Here is a 17,166-nt window from a genome sequence, read left to right as displayed (position 1 = left end):
CTCTCAGTGCAATTGCAATCGTACATCTCTCCGTGAATCTTTAGCAACTATTCAACCAATTAGCCTAAATGTAGCAAAAGCATAGCATTGGCATAATTTTTTACAAATCATTAATAATCATTGCTCACGAGCACCATTCAATACACTTATCCTGACCGCCAGAACACAATTAAATGGACAGATCAATGCCCGCAGTGTTAATTTAGTCAGATTGTTTTATTGGACGACAAACTGCGTGATTTTAGTGTGTGGATTCCATTGCATCATTCCCTTAAGTCTAGTCGACTCAAGCAGTCGAACACTCTCGGCCATTGAATGCCGGCTCGATCGGCGCCCGAGTTCCTCCCAAAATTATCAGGCCAGCCAGTCATTGGTAAATCTCTCGTATAAACACGCGCGGACAATTAACGTGTCCCTGCCTTCCTCGGTGAAGTGCGGTCTCCGACGGCTTTACCGAGCCATCTCGGTCTGCGTCTCGACGCTCATCCCGTTAACGCCGTGTCACCGCGGTCACTCGCGCGCTTCCGCTCGTTGGTAGCCACCGTCACGCGCTCGATCTCACGGTCACGGTTAAGCAATTTTGTTTTTTTTCATCTGAATATTTATTTCGACTGGAGGAGGAATCCGATGAGCTACAAAGCAATTTTTTCACAGATGTCCAGTCGGGGCGGGTGAGAACGTTGCAACAACAAACAATACAAAAACACGATAGGAGTGCAAAGTACAGGTAGGGCCCGACTTATGATGGTCCGACTTACGATATTTCGATGGCGATAGCGATACGACAAAATTGTAAAATATTTTACATTTCGCGCGGCAGGCCAACGCAGCAGCGTACGAGGTACGATACTGTACGTTGGGACACTGCCGGGATGTACTGTACGCATCTCCCGCCTTGTGTGGTGATGCCTCACTATCACCAGCGGTCAACGGAGTTAAGTTGTCACGGTGTTCAATGCATGTTAAAAAAAAATTATAGCAGATAGGAATGTTTTCTGAAAAAACTTTCTATGAAATTGCAGTTCATATAGGTAGGCTAAGAATTTACCTTGTTTTTTACTTAAAATGTTACTGTGCAATACAGTATTGTAATTAATAAATACATACAGTATATAGTTTATACAGTACGGTACTGTAAATTGCTCTGTTTTGCTAAATTATCACCATTCTTTAAGACTCCTGGGTAGGCTGGGCCATTTTCAACTTACGATATTTTCGACTTACGATGGGATCGTCGTAACGCATCTCCATCGTAAGTCGGGGACTACCTGTATAGGAAAGGTAAACAAATCATTTAAAAACATACAAATAAAACTAAACAATTTTTTTTATTTTACAAGGTAAAGCTCATTGAGGTATTAACTTATTTTTCAGAAGTGACCTGGCCTCAAACGGTAGCTCAACAAAGCGCCGTATCATCACGTGGAAATTTATAGCGGCAAAAACAATCGAAATCATCTCAATGCATTATTTCAATATATTTACATCAGTAAATTCACACGAACAAAATTCACCCTGGGGTTTAGCGGCCTAGCTCGCTCGTGACGCACGGGGGACACTCCCCATCAAGCGCGGGCGGCGCCAACGGGCGCACGCGACGCACGCTTCCGGCGGGGCGACGCTGCGCCACCTGCGCTTGCCCATGTGTCACCCAACGCACCGATGTTGGCGCCGTTGAGGAAGAGGGTGATGCCCAGCAGCACGCCGACGCACAGCACCAGGATGAAGGGGCGGCGCCGGCCCCAGGGAGACCGGCAGCGGTCGCTCGCCGAGCCGATGAGTGGCGTGAAGATGAGGCCGAGCACGGGGCTGAGGAACCACGTGAGGCTGTAGTACTTCTCTGGAAGGCCTGGGCACACATCGTCAATGTCGTCATCGTTAGCCACTATCAATCCACTGTCATCAATTGCACCGTACGACTTCATTATTGTAGCACCAAAGATCTCCGCTGCTCCAGGTGCCAGCCCCATCGATTGTGCCAGTCACGAAAGGCAGCTCTCTGCTAACAGAAAATGCAATCTAAAAATAACTAATAAGTTTCTTCTCCTGGATTTAAACAACAAGGCTGTGTGATCTCAGCTGTCTGCCACGATGAATACTTATGAAGGCCTCACACAAGCCATCGCCATCTCTCAAGGTCCTGCGATGTTTCGATGCGTCGAGCACCCATACACGAGCTGATTTCATCGCTCCATCTCTGTGGTGTACGTCCACTCGTGTGTACGGCCTGGTGTAGAAGGCGGTGGTGTGGCCAACACCATGCTCGGCTGCCTTGTTTCCGCGGTGCTAATGCGCACACACCACCCAGGGTAGGCTCGGGACAGGTTGTGAAATCACTCGCCAATGATATTAGCTTTGGCCTGGAGTCAAACTCGGTCCACAGATTCATCGTGCAATGCACTAACCTCTTAACCACTACTCTCAATATGGGCACACAAACACTCAGCTGAGTGGCAAAAGAGCACTGATAAACCGGTCGTAGGTTTCATTGGCGTGAGAGCACTCGCATTACCCTGCACTCGCATTAAGTGACCTCACGCAAGATTCACGGTGTAACCCACAGGCTTTGCCAATCCACTGCAGGATAAAGGATCCACGTGCAGTGTCGGTCATGGCTGGTTTTTTACCAAACTTCACCATGCTGGTCGGTACAATGAGCTAACCACTGCACCGCCGCTCCACAGTACAACATTCAGATTCGAACAGCACGGCATGGCGACGTGCTACTCCAGTCCGGTGCTTTGAAGTCGAGGGTGTGTGGAGACGCGAAGTCAACCACACCCTGGCCCGGCGCTCCCACGCTCCCCACGATGATTGCCCCTCTCGTATCAAGGATGCCCAGCTTGACCACTCTCTGCACCCGCACCTTCCCGCAGCTCCCCCGCGCGTCGCACTATCGCTGCACACACGGCGGAGCCAGATGGAATGACCGCTGACAGCGGCAGTGTTTGTTAAAGTGAAAACATTGCGGGGCCACGTAGCTTTTGTTCTGTGACGATTTAGATTGTTATACGCACGTTAATTTTCGCGATTGTGCCGCGCGTCTCTCCGATGCGTATTCCATTTATGAATTAATTATCTGAATTCAGCGACAGCGGAATGCATCGGGACTTGGGGTCAAACAACACGGGGTACAAGCCGCTAAACAAACGCATCGGTGGGTGGTAGGCTACACATTCCTCAAGCGTGAAAACATGAGAACGGTGCGGTGGGAAGACATAACAAAGTTTTCTCAAAGAGGGCACACCGGACGTGGGAAACACAAGTCAGGGACGCTCTCAAGCGCCAGCACCAAGGCTCACCGTTTAATCACCAGCGCCTCTCCAGCCTTGACCGGCCGCTCTCTACTGTTTGCTAAATAACATTCTCCAGAAAAAGCGTCCCAGCGCCCCGTCGCGTTGACGCAACGCGACGGGGGAGGCATTGGCTCTCTATGTTGAGAAAAAGTTTTGCTTCGATTTCGCCTCGGGCCTAACAGAAAGGGGCCCTAACACGAGAATGTACACCTGGTCAGAGATGCCATGGGTAGACCGAGAAGGGGATGGGACAGATGACCTAAGAGAATGGACAGAAATGCAGATTAACGATGCGGCGCGACTGGCGGAGGTGGGGAGAAGGCGCGCCACACGGCTTGGCTTTCCCTGCGACATTAAAAAGTCCCAGTATTTAGCAGTTGCGAAATTCACAAATCAAGACACACACTCCTATTTCTCTCCTACTCTGGGATTACAAGATATGCTTCATCCCATGCCGTGCCCCGGTATTTTTTTGTACCGTAGGGGTGGCAACCCTGGCAGAAGACAGAAATAAGTGGAAGGGGGTGCTAAACCAGGGTGTCCGCAACCAAAATAAGAAAGAAGAGACATTTATTTTCGAATTCGGTAAAAAAAAAACTCAACATTTTAACAGCCGCAATGCACGTGCATAACGAGACGGTGGTCCTTAGTAGATAACGGTCACGAAGCAGTCCTTAACAGAGCCGCCGCATGTGGCTCAGAGCCGCAGGTCACCGACGCCTATGCTAGAGGCCGCTGCCAGCCCTCCGTAAAGAGGATGGCGTTTAAGACGACGGACGGCGTCGTAACCAAACACCGCTTTGCTCAACGGCAGGACCCGTCAAAACAAAAGACGGTCATAACGTATCCACTCTCAAGACGTACACAGGCCCCTTATTCTCATCGGGCTCAACCGCTAAGCCAATTACCAGTCTGGATGCACGCCGTTGAAACAGCTGGATGTGCTGGACGTGCAATCAATGCCCGCAGCGCGGAGCCAATGTGCTTGCTCGTGCAGAAGCTCAAACACCGCACGCGACGCATGCCAATGTTATTCATCCGGTACCGAAAGAGAAAAAAAAATACAATAACCTAACAAACCAAATATATATATTTGGGTCGCAGCTCCTGCAAAGCTGTTACCGAACATGGAAAGTAATTGCACCGAGCAGACGGCCGCGCTCAAAGTCACTCGGCGCAAAGCGTTGTTTAAACGCGGCACACAGTGCCATCACTACCGAGCCACCAGTTCCCTCCCTTGTTCAGCATATAATGAAAACAAAGATCCACCACGTAGCCTCAACTCGCTGTGAGGGCTAGTCTACAAGCGAGCACCTATTAAGGCCAGAATGGTGCACTAGGTGGTGGCCAACACCACACCTAGCCGCATTTGTCTCCCCCGAGATGCTCATGCACCGCACTCGTTTAAAGCCGAGCCGACCTAGTGAAGTCCCAGGCCAGTGGCAGCGTGGCTGGGGAGGGGACGGAATGTCAATTAATCAATCAGCTGGGATGGATTTGTCCAGAAGACACCGCTCTGCTTACAGAAGCGGCAATTAGCTCGGCCGCATTGCTGCAAGGTCACCTTGTCCGGCACCCGCACTACGGACGCGTGGGAACATCCCTCCCATCATTGGCAAAACAACGGTCAGCGTCGCTGCAGCATCAAAGTCGATGTCAGAGGTCGGTAGCAGAGGACAGAGGCATCAAAGACAAGGATCCTCCCCGTATAGCCTTTAACGGACTGTTGGGGCAAGTGCTGTTAGCGAGCAGCACCTATGGAGGCCGCCACGGCACACAAGTGTTTTGGCAGTGAGCGGGAATCGAACCCAGGTCGCAGGGTTCATAGTTGCAGTAGCTCCCCCAATCATCAGCAACGCCAAACGCAATCCACATGATCAATTACGATGCAGGTTGTCGCTGATGTGCGCTGCGTGGCTCTCCGTTGTTTTCGGGTCGTACCGGCAGCGTTGTTCGTCAAAAAGTCCGATGTTTTTTTGGTCCCTGAAATGCCAAAAACGTCACGTGGAACGAGCCATGCGGTAGGACCCCGGGAGCGCATCACCTCCCGCAACGCCCTCGTTCGGACACGACTTTTTTTTTTCCCTTGCCGCATTTTTTGTTGTTCCTTCATTCCTATCTTTGTCATTTTGGTGAACCCAGGTCACTCCTTGCAAATGAGTCTATCCAAGTCTCTTGAGCTATCACAACCCAGTTAAATAAAGTTTATTTAATTTAAACAAAAAACGGTGAAGAGCTCTCACAGGTGCGAGCGTACGTTACTGATTGGGCAACGATAATTATTTGTGGTAGCCATCACTTCATCCCTGCCTGACGACCCTGCCGCCACCACCACATTAAACTAAACTCTTATATTTTACCAGGTAAGGCCCACTGAGCTATACAGCTCTTTTTCAGAAGAAACCTGGCCACAAATGATATCTCAACGAAGTGGCTTATCGTGTGGAAATGTGTAGCAGCCAAATATTCTCAACGCATATCGATTCTAAATGTGGAAAAAAAAAACGGAGGACCCGGAGAAAAATCCGCGCGACCACGGGGAGAGAAAATGTTTAACTCCAAACATACAGCAGGCGTCAGGGTTGGGATCGAACCCACAAACTTCCCGTATACCAGGCGAGGCAAATAACATCTCGCCAACCATGCCAGGCCTCGGACCGCCTCTCTGTGCTACTTTGCAGTGGGATTTTAGCATGAATATTTAATCATAACCTATTTTGTCGGGAGCCAAAGGGTAATTCGCTTTAGTAGACGGAATATTTAACGTAGCTTAACCTTTGAAGTAGAGCCTTTTTATCGTGGCATTTTAAGATGATGATGGGACCCTTTAAAGAAAATAGCAAGAGAAGTACGAGTGGATGGATTTTAGTCCCCCGTGTCAATCCATCACGAGATGAAGGCCTGTCCTCGCCGTGTCTGTCGTTGCAGTTGCTTGACCGTACTTCACCACGTTTGGTCAGTGCGGGTTGGTGACAGGCAGAGACCCAGGACAGTCTGCGGTAGATGTCCTCTCGCATGGCAGAGGTGTAGCGAAAATCACGCATTTGTCTCCCCGGTGATAATGCTTACACATCACACCAGGTACTCGATTAAGTCTAAGTCCAGATATCATTTATATTCGCCCAGGCTGGGAATCGAACTCAGATGGCCAGGTTCATCCCACAGTGTGCTAGCCACTGCACCACTGCTTCACCCACGCTATAGAATTGAGGTTAAATATCTGATCTTATATAGATTCATATCGCGCCTCAGTCCAACGACCCAGACTTCTACAAACTACCCGACACGGCACACACACATTGCGCAAGAATCTCACGTTTTTTGACGAAGTCCCCGATTGTCTCTCCAGTTGGCGGGGGGTCTCGTGTTACAAACGCAGCGCTTGGCATTTGGCACAGCCCTCGCTGTATAAATATCTTCCTGTTGTTAAGCAGCGCAGAGGAGAGGCGGCACAGTCTGTTCACGCACCGAACTACGAACCCCGTCGCCTTGGGTTCAATCCCGGGCCATGGTCATCACGTCAGTGACGAGCCCTGGGCACCCCCCCCCCCGCCCTGCTCGCCCCCTAAAACCCGAACTGACCAGTGTGGTGAAGTAGATAGATAGATGTTATTTATTTCAGCAGGAAGGGCCCAACAAGCTGTTGGGCTCCTGTTTGAATGGGCGTTCTGCAACGGTAAAGCTGTTATACATCACAGATCTTAGCTGCAATCGTGATAACTCAAGTGCGGACGTACATGGTCAAAAAAGTTCCACGACCCAACTCTTCATCCAGTGGTGGAACGGAAAAGAGCTGGACACTATACGGTGAATCTCAGCGAAATCCCTTAATCGAATTGCAGAGTAATGTGGGATTTTTATTTCATGAATGCTTTCCAAGCCACTGACGATTTTTTTCCGGTTTGTTAGCAAATGCTCTTCCGTCACTCCCCAGTGTTAAGTGTCATTGCGCCACAAACCTGGAGGCTTCAATTCGATTCCCCATCAGGGCTGACGTCAATGACGAGTGACATCTAAACCGGTCCCGGCACCGACCATTGCATTAAAGTACGGTCAAATAACCCCCATGACGGACATGGCGTACGGGAGGCTTTCATCCAGCAGCGGATTGAGAAAGGCCTGGAAATAAACATTACATTAATCAGCCAATCAGCCGAGCAATGGCTATGTTTTGCAATTATAGAAACAAGCGCTTTAATTCTCGTAGAATTAAGCTTATATTTACAGGCTTTGTAAAACTGTAAAAACATTTTTACGCCTCGTCTTATCGCAACACCTGTGGCAAAAAAAAAACAGAATAACGGCCTCTCCGCTGTGCAGTGGCACAAATAGCAAATCTTCTAAATTATTATTATTATTATTGGGCTTTGGATTAATTGTTTTAGCTAGGGAATGTTCTTCTGTTCACACCTACCCTGGCATAGCAGGCACCCGCACGCGTTCCCACAGCTCACGCCTGACGTAAAGGAACCACTCTTAAAATAGACGTCAGGAACGGCCTTCCGATCGGCACGCCACGGCACGCCACGGCAATGGCACAGGCACACAGGGCCCTTTCCCCCACACTCCGTTGAAGCCAGCCAGCTCCCAGTTAAGTGGACCCTCTGTCAGCTGCGGCAGCTGTCGAGCCGTGGCATCAAAAACACAAAATGTGACCTGCCCCTACTGGACATCGGTGAAAAACAACTTTATAGCTCATCTAATTCCTCCAGTACAAATATTGATTCTGATTCTGTAATGTAACATGCAGTCGTTTTGTCAATCTACTGCTGGATGACAGCGTCCCCGTGTGTGTATGATTGATTATAATTCACCACATCAGCCAATCTTCTTCATATGGCTGATATTGGTGCATAGCAGCAACGACTATAACTTTATATTGAGGTCGTTGAGCAGGATAATTGTCACAGAAGTAGCGGAGCGGTGTATGGCCGTAACGATGCCCTGAGTCGTTATATGTCCCGTGGTTCTATTCTGGGTGACCACAGGCATACACCGGAGAGTTTTTCATTTTACATTTGTGCATCAAGCATCCGCATCTGATGCCTGCAATGGTTTGTGTGCGAATGCAGATCAGGGGTTGGGAACCCATGAGCTTCGTGGGAGATCAAAGCCAGGGATATTCTGACTTCTTCCTTACAGTGCCTTTTGGCTAACCATCGAACAAAGACGGCCACTGGATCGCGTGCTTTAAGATGCACTTCTGCGGCCGTCTGGAACGCTCTTCCTTATGATGTTAGGAAGCCACTTGAGCAATGCACTTTTAAATCAGATTTGAAAACTTTTTTTTACAACTGCTTTTTGCGTTTAGTTTGTTGTCCTTCCCTCGCACCTCCGATTAGCACGGTTAGCTAAGTACGGTGCGAAAGACGTTCAACTTACATAAATAGGTTCTGCATCGTCGGGTCTTTCCAGAGGAGTTTGTGACTTCTAGTGAACTCCATTCAGCTTTCCAAGTTTTACCATCAGGGTTGAAAATTAGAATGGAGTTCACAAGGTCAGTGCGGGTTGGTGACGTGGGTGCTCGGGACCGGTTGTGATACCACTCATCACTCACGTCAGCCCTAGTTTAGCACTGAACTCAGTTCAATGGGTTCATAGCGCAGTGCGCAAGCCACTGTGCCATCTACGTGGAAGCATTTGAAATAGTTTTGATTATTTTGTTTTTGTTATTTACAATCCTCTCCACAATTACATTATTTGGCCACAAGAGATTTTTTTTTGGGTTAGATCACGTAAATATAAAAGTCTCATTTGGGTTCACCGCAACATGTATGTTTAACTTATTTCGCACCAAACGTAGCCAACCGTGCTAATCGAAGATGCGATCATTTCGATCAAGGACATTTCCCTTCAGAACTCGGGGTAGCTAGCAGTGTACCACCTTTAATCACAGATCGTATCACAATATTGCCACTGCAATCTTCAACAAGACTCCTTATCTCACGCGAGCACACGTCTCAGATATGACCGCACAGGGTGTTCATCGAACGTCAAACCATCATTCAATTCTCACAGCTGGAATAAGCTGATCTAAGTAACAAACTAAATTAATATGAATGGGGTTTTTTTTGTGCCACCGTTGCCAACCGAGTTAAGACTATCAGCTCATTACATTTGAAACCCAATTTAATCACGGGTGGCCGAAAGCCACATTCAAACCGAGGGTCTCAGCAGTGCTTGCACAGTGCTCTGGCCTGGCATTAACTTGCCAACCCACATGACCATATTCAGATCACAGCATTATCAACATTGGTCACCATTATCCAACGCCGGATGATGACGGTCGCCGTTACCCACGGTCTTGCGGCGAAACAATCCATCAGGCTACTGCACACGAGCCGACTTCACGGCTCCATCTCCACAGTGGACGCTCCCTCGGGACACGTTTTCTCCTTCGGCTGCTACTGCGTCGTGAGTCTCGACAATCGCCCATCGCCCCTTCCAGCAACACGTCCTGCCCAAGCTCACTTGCTTTCCAAACAGTCAAGATGATGTTTCGAACACATATGCATTTTCTAAACTACGTGTTGCTTCTATTGGCTCCCCTTTCAGCTCACATTCAGAGTATTCTCCGTCAATGCCAAAACTCGGAGCACGAAGTTACTCCGAGTAATTGCGAAAGTATCTCTGGCGCTGGCACAGCGACAGAACCATGCTTCCACCAACGTCAGCGGGCGACTTGAGATTGGCATCGGGGAATGCGGGGCAACTTGCTTAGCTCTGTGTTCAGGTTCCAACGATGAAACACAATCTTTGCCACTTTTGGCATTCTCTGGTCTGACATTGGTCAGACTAGGCAATAAAGAAAGCTGTTTCTGTGTGTAGGCCCAATCAGTTTCAAAAACAATGCATGCGTTATTATCAAAGAATGTTTGTGTGCATGTTCACCACAAGTACGTGTGGTTAATGCAGACTTGATTCCTTGCAAAAGCTTTCTATTTGGTGTATGAAGATCTTAACAACTCCTGTTGTATTTTCCAAAAAGGGGTAAACACCTATTATTATTTTTCAAACCGAGAACAGGCTCCACTGCCTTGACAGCATTCGTATGTACACATCGCCCTGCACAATGGACCTCGGCTGAAATTTCAGACTAGAAAAATTGGGACGCATTGTGGCGGTCATGGCGGGGGCACGCCCTGTGGCCCCAGGTTCGAAGGCAAGGGGTGGGTGGAATGCCGTTGACTTGCGAAACTCACAAACCCACAAACCTGCAGGGCTGACAGGTGGCTGGGTAACCGTAGCCCAACAAAGTGGGCCTCTATCGTTTCTGTGCACACATTTGAGTGATATCCCCCCCTTCTTACACACGGGGGTTATCAAAGTAATCCAGTTTCCTCGCACACACAAACTGGCCAAACATGTCAGAGCAGGAACCCTGCCAGGTTAAGTCTTGAGGCTCATTGAGGCTTTACTGGATAAATATAATCAATGAAATCATAAAATACTCGTTTAAATGCTTTCCCTGTCAAGTTGAAAGTGTTAATATACACATTTTGTCTGTTTGTGTGTCTGTTTGTATCAGAGGGGCAGGTGCACAATACATCTCATGAAGATGATCCGATTCAAACTAACTCGTCATGTAACGTTGTGTTGCTAGTAGTGACTCACCCTATTGCAAACCAACCAAAGTGATCAAAGGGTTTACCAAAAATGACATGACAACTACTGTTACTGCTGCTAACCACAAACCTCCACAGACAATCACCATGTTGGAAAGCATTACACAATCCTTGCACGGGCACAATTTTTTCGAACTTGTTTCACTACGACGAAGACAATCGGAGACTGGCTACGGCGGCGTGAAAGATCCGACGTACCGATCTGCAGGAGGACGGGCGTCACGAGGGCCGTCTCCATGGCGTAGCAAAACTCGCGGCCGAACATGATGGCGCCGTGCATCACCCACTGCTTGATCGTCACGGCGCCGTCCTCGCTCTGCTCGTCGGCCTCCTCCTCCTCCTCCTGATCCTCTTCGTCATCGTCGGTGGTGGCAGCAACTTTAGCCTGCAGCGCGACTTCTCCGCCGCCTCCTCCACCATCACGGCCACCACAGCCACAGCCACCTCCTCCACCATCACGGACGCCGCCGCCACCTCCGTCGCCTCCTCCACCATCACGGCCACCGCCGCCACCTCCGTCGCCTCCTCCACCATCACGACCGCCGTCACCACCACCGCCGCCTCCCCCATCACGACCGCCGTCACCACCGCCGCCGTTCTCCTTCACGTTTTTGAACGAGACGGTGGCCGCGCGCCGTTCCTTCCGCGCCAGCCCCTCGCGCGGAGATTTTTCCGAACGCTCGTCGTTGTTGTCGTTGTTGTCGTCGTCATCGTTGTCGTTGGAGGAGGAGGCGCCGCATGGCTCCCCCGGCGCCCCCCCGGGACCGGCTGGCGCCCCGTCGGCAACGCGCGCTGGCTCGTGTTGGCTCGGCGGCTCGGGAGCCACCGCTCCGACGTGCAGAGCTTTGATGTAAGCGACGAACTTCCAAGCGTTCGGTTCCTTTAAATCCGTCATGGAACACACCCCTGCCCCGGCGTCTGTCCCTCTCTCTGGCTCTCCGGGTTGTTGTTGCTCGCAACGGTCAGCTTGGTGGTTGGCGGTGGGGGTGCTGTATGCAACTTATATACAGAGCATTCCTGTTTCGAGACTTCCCCCTCCCCAAGCCTCTAATATGTTTTAGACAAAGTTAATAAATTAAAAATCCATTCACTTAATTCCAGCTTCATTGCCTTGATGGTGATCGTGCTGTGCGGCTCAGTTCTCGTCGCAGCAAAGACCTCCGCTCCGGGTCCCACCCCCATCGATTGTCCGAGGCTCTCGGGGCTGAATCTGCATCACACAAGGGCAGACACTGATGAGCGCACACGCGCGCTTGCGCTCACACGCGAGCCCTCGCGCTCATTATCGGGCGGTGTATTTACAGAGCCGTTAGCCCCGACTCTTCGTTGGCGTGCTAAGGGTGGGGGGAGCAGCAGGGGCCAATCGCAGCGATGTAACCCAACATTTGTTTAGGTATCGCAATCTCCAGCGATGAGCAATTAACATGTTCATATTTACATAACGAACACTTCACAAAAGGATTTCTCGGATAACAAGGGATGCAACCAAACAACAAGTAGTTCCTTCTTCCTGGATTTACATAACAAGGCTCTGACCTCAGCTGTCTGTCACAATGAGTAATCGTCATCATCCGCCAGGATTAATCCACTGCTGGATGAAGGCCTCCTCCCAAGCCATCACTAACATTCATAGTCACGTAACTAGCTTCCTGTGCACGAACTAATCTCATTGCTCCGTCTCCACAGAGATGGCATCCCCTCTTGGGGGTGCCACCTCCCCTTGGCCTTCCTCGGAAATTTTGGGTGTAATAATCTATATTAATCGCGGAATCTCCGTGTCGTCACATGCCCAGTCGGAGGATATTCTGGCGAGATGTCCTCCAGGCTGTCAGACCGCAAGTTTGACATTGAATTTATTGAAAGGAAAACGCATTTAAATGCATTATCCAGCAGAACTCTAGGACAAAGCAAACGTTAAGCAGAGTGCCTTTCTGTGTCTCCGCAAAGAAATAATAATAGTTTTAGTCCAAAAGCATAAAGTATCGGCTTTTCAGATCAACATAACTGGTAACGTGTGTTTAAACAACAGCCTCTGGAACAGTTTCGACCTTCTGGGTTTCATCAGCACAGTTAGGCATGTGAAACAATGCCGCTGGATTTCTATATGTTACTGGTAAGAGTACTGCATGGGATGATGGCGCTCTGTTCACCGAGTTTGTGTACACGACTTGGATGTTGCATTAGGAAGCATGAGGATGATACCACCGTAACGTCACTAGGAAAGCACATTTTTACGATTTTGTTCTGTCTTCTTGGTTCTTTCGGTAAAGTCACGTAGAAGGGAAATAATAAAATTATAAAAATAAAAAAACGCAAGCAGCCGTCCTCAAGTGACAGACCTGTTCTTCACCTGAGGATGGCTGCTTGCGTTGTGGCCGAAACGTCGTGAGAATTATTTTATTATGTTTTATTTTTTGTATTTTATTATTTCCCTTCTACGTGACTTTACCGAAAGAACCAAGAAGATTAATCCCTGCAGTCACAAAAGCTTTAAATCGAGATTTTTTTCTGGTTAACAAAACTTCTAACTCGTATCAGGCAGCCTACACAGCCGCGTTACGTGTTTACAAGGCAAAGTTGCAGCCCTGCAATTGCCTGCTCACACCACTGCTGCTGGCATGAGGTCCTCCAAATAGAGGAAGCTCAACAAAGCCCCTCTGGAGGGTAATGGGCCTCCTCTCTCACACGCTGGCCACGTGTCTCAGAAGAGGCGTGAGGACCCACACACTGAACACCACGACCCACGACCCGCTGATCGACTAATCATAGTGTACCGATTTATTATCATCACATCACAACCCACGGAGCAGATCGTCCGTGGGTGTCCACTGCACATTTCGTCATTTGTTTCCACTTTCCTCTGTAGTGTGCCAACATGCTCAAGTGGTGCCACATCTTTCTGGCACCAATCACTTTATGTCATCGTCAAGCCATGCTCCGTTAGGTCTCCCTCTCTTTCCTGTTCCTTTCATTTTTCCCGAACAACACACTTTTAATGTTGCTGTTGTTGTCCATCCTACATGTGTGTCCAAATAGTGCCAGTTTCCTTCTCGTCACTGCCTGCATCAGATATTCCTCTCTATGCAACCTTTCTTAGTTCGACGTTAGTCACTCTTTGGGTTACAGCTTAGATGAAGGATCCTTCTGTAGCAATACATTTCGAGTGCCAATATATTATCTCTGTCAATTTACCCTCGCCCATTATTTTAACTGCCGGGGTGTGAGTTCAAACCGGCGACGTCTGGATTGCAAGTCCGACGCACGAGCTATTAAATCTTGGCATCCCCTTGGAAGATCGGGGGACTCGTCAAACTGCGAATGCAGTGGAGTGCAAACCATCAGGTGTATATCACTGATGATTGCCCAATGCAACACGAGTATCTGGTGGAACGAGTGGACTCCACTCAGCCACCACCCCGGACGCCGTGGAATGGCTCACAACGTTATCAAGGACAATTGTAGCCTTGTTGATTTATTTTCTCAAACGTCATACGAAGAAAGAAGTGCCCTCGTAAACCGAGCTCACTTGTTAAGGGATCGTTATTCAGAACTCAAGAGTGCCCTTACATATTGAAAATGCTCGTGTGGGATAAACAATCTGCTAGTCTGGAGGCAAATAAGCTCCGGGTGGGGGCGGGGGGAACCCCTGCAGACACAGAGTACCACGTATCCATGGCTTAACTAAATAATTCAAACGGGCATTAATATTCAGCGGTGCCCATCGACCATCCGTTGTGCAGGCACGCGCACGTATTTGGGTGGGTGGTCGTCATCGTGTCGTCATCGTGTCCCCCCCACCTACCCCCCCGGAGGATCATAGCAAACGCGGAGGGATAAAGGCACCCGTGGTATCTGTGCAGGTCAGCAAACGCAAGCCATTCAGCAACTCCTATAGCGGTGGAATGTACTCGGGAGCATTTTGAACGAGCAGGCGGACCCATGCGTACGAGCACGAATCGATACAAACTCGTAAAAATTCCGTCACTTAACAGTGGCACTCGAAGCGCATGACCACATCAGCTGGATATGTGACCAATCCCGTCAGATCTCAGCAGCTTTCACAGGGTCGAACCTGGTGATTTTTATGAATGGGAGACTGACTGTCCTGGAATACCAGGCTTGTGCTGCAAGATGACTGGGAGTTTGGCAGTAGAGCCATGAATCATCGAATACAACTGAGCGGAGATTTGAATGTTACCTCCTCGTCCGGTCGGTTTTCTCCAGGTGCTCTCTTTTCCTCGCAACAATTGTGGGCACGTGATAACGTACCCCCACTCTCATGGATAGCGCGATGAACTTGCAATCCAAAGGGCGCCAATTCGGTTTGATCTCCCGGCGCGGGAATTGAAACAAAAGGGCACGTTTCTTAGATCCCCCCAACTCTGCCTCTGTCCACCTAGCAGGGTCAATGGGTTCACACCGCAGTTCATCAACTGGCAGGACACGTGTTTTTTTGGAGTAAAGTGTCGGTACTCCCAGCTCCGCCATGATTTATAACCAGCATGGAAAGAGGAGAATAAATATTATCTGGAGGGGCCTCTTTCTAGAGCAGTGGCTCATAACCTCGGGTGCATGCACCCCCCCCCAGGGGGTGCAAGATGCCCTTTCTGTTGGGTGTGAGACATACCATACTTTCTTAGAAAGTAAATATCGAAACACAAATGAAGCACGGGCACGCGAGTACAACTACTTTGTGTCATCAAACCTATGTATTTATTAACACTGTACTTTTTTTACGATCGAGAACCAAAAGGGTGCAAGGCTGCAGGAAATGTTAAGAATCACTGCTCTAGAGCTTTCTCCAGTGGAGGCTGTTGGCTTTCGCCAACAGTGGAAAGTGCAAGCAGCTGCAGGGCTTCACCTTTACCTTTTTACCCCGTGGGGACTAACCTATCCCGGTGGTGATCTCACACTTGTCACGATCACCGATGTCTCATTACCCATCACAAGCAGCTGCCGCCGAGAGTGCCGAGGTTGCAACACAAATGTGCTGATGGCGGAATAATCGGGCAATCGCATCCCGATCGTTATTTAAATCAAACATTACAAGATTTAAGTTCTGCCAACAGGAATAAAGTAAGAATAGCAAGCAACGCCGAAGAGGCACTATATTGTTTAGCGACACATTACAGAGTGAGAGAGATATATTTAACCATGAGCGTGGCAGCACAGGAAATTGGGTGATAATTACCGCCCAACAACTTTTGACAATCCCAATGCTCCTGCTCCCTCAATTATCAGCCTCCATGGGCCTACTTGGCGATTCAAAATGTGACCCCCATGGACACCTGCACCGCCACACCTCCATCTATAAATGCGTTCCCACACACCCTGCATCTCATTCCTACAATGCAAAAAAATCATCTCTTCGGATGCGTTTTTGGGCCTATACCGTGTGCGCCGTTAGGCATGGCGTCCGACGTTTCGCACCACTTCCTTGGGAACTTCTTCAGGAACCGATGTTTGCATCGGAGAGCTAGATAGCACAACCGCGGATAAAACCTCCGCGGAAGAGAAATCCAATTGTGCCAAATGACGGGTCTAGTCGCTGCACCTCCAGCCAATCGGCATTGGAGAGTGGAACTATTTTCTATTTCTTGATTTAAAGCTTTCGTGACTGCAGGGATTCATCTTCTTGGTTCTTTCGGTAAAGTCACCACGTAGAAGGGAAATAACAAACTAATACAAATATAAAACAATAAAAATTCTCACGACGTTTCGACTGCAACACAAGCAATCGTCATCAGGTGTGAAATCCACAGAAAGAAATGTTTTTCAAATTTTCTTTCTGTAGATTTTCAAATTTTCTTTCTGTGGATTTCACACCTGATGATGATTGCTTGTGTTGCAGTCGAAACGTCGTGAGAATTTTTATTGTTTTATATCAATATTAATTCATTATTTCCCTTCTACGTGACTTTACCGAAAGAACCAAGAATATTTTCTATTTATAATGCCCGAGTCCCTATCAAAAAGCAAAGGCGTCCATCCATCCAGACCATTTATTCATCGCACAGTCGACCTCGCGTGCCCGATGCCCCGGCGATTGCACAGGCGACGCACGGCTACCGTTCGAGCCCGCGGGATTTTTCTTTCTCAAGACAATAAATAATTGCGCCGGAGGTCAGACGACAAAATGCCTCGGCGCTGCCGGTGCACATTTACAATGGAGAAGGGGAAATAAAAACTTTCCCAATGTCCTTCAGCAAAAGTGTGCATGGGGCCAAGCATTCGGCTTTGCTTTT

General features: G+C 48.9%; 1 protein-coding gene across 1 annotated transcript in view; it reads right to left on the bottom strand.

Moving 5' to 3' along the window:
• The window catches only part of LOC133352974 (solute carrier family 45 member 4-like), a 52,062-nt gene that overhangs the window by 18,071 nt on the left and 16,825 nt on the right, over positions 1–17,166 (bottom strand). Inside the window, 2 exon segments of the mRNA XM_061569021.1 lie at positions 1,661–1,849; positions 11,120–12,131. Coding sequence (XP_061425005.1) covers positions 1,661–1,849; positions 11,120–11,816 — 886 coding nt within the window. The 5' untranslated portion in view covers positions 11,817–12,131.

Source organism: Lethenteron reissneri, chromosome 42 (genome assembly GCF_015708825.2).
Source record: "Lethenteron reissneri isolate LAM-NWPU_2019-01 chromosome 42, ASM1570882v1, whole genome shotgun sequence".
In the NCBI taxonomy this organism is placed as follows: Eukaryota; Metazoa; Chordata; class Hyperoartia; order Petromyzontiformes; family Petromyzontidae; genus Lethenteron; species Lethenteron reissneri.
Note: the sequence above shows the minus strand (reverse complement) of the source record. Positions and strands in the feature narration are given on the sequence as shown.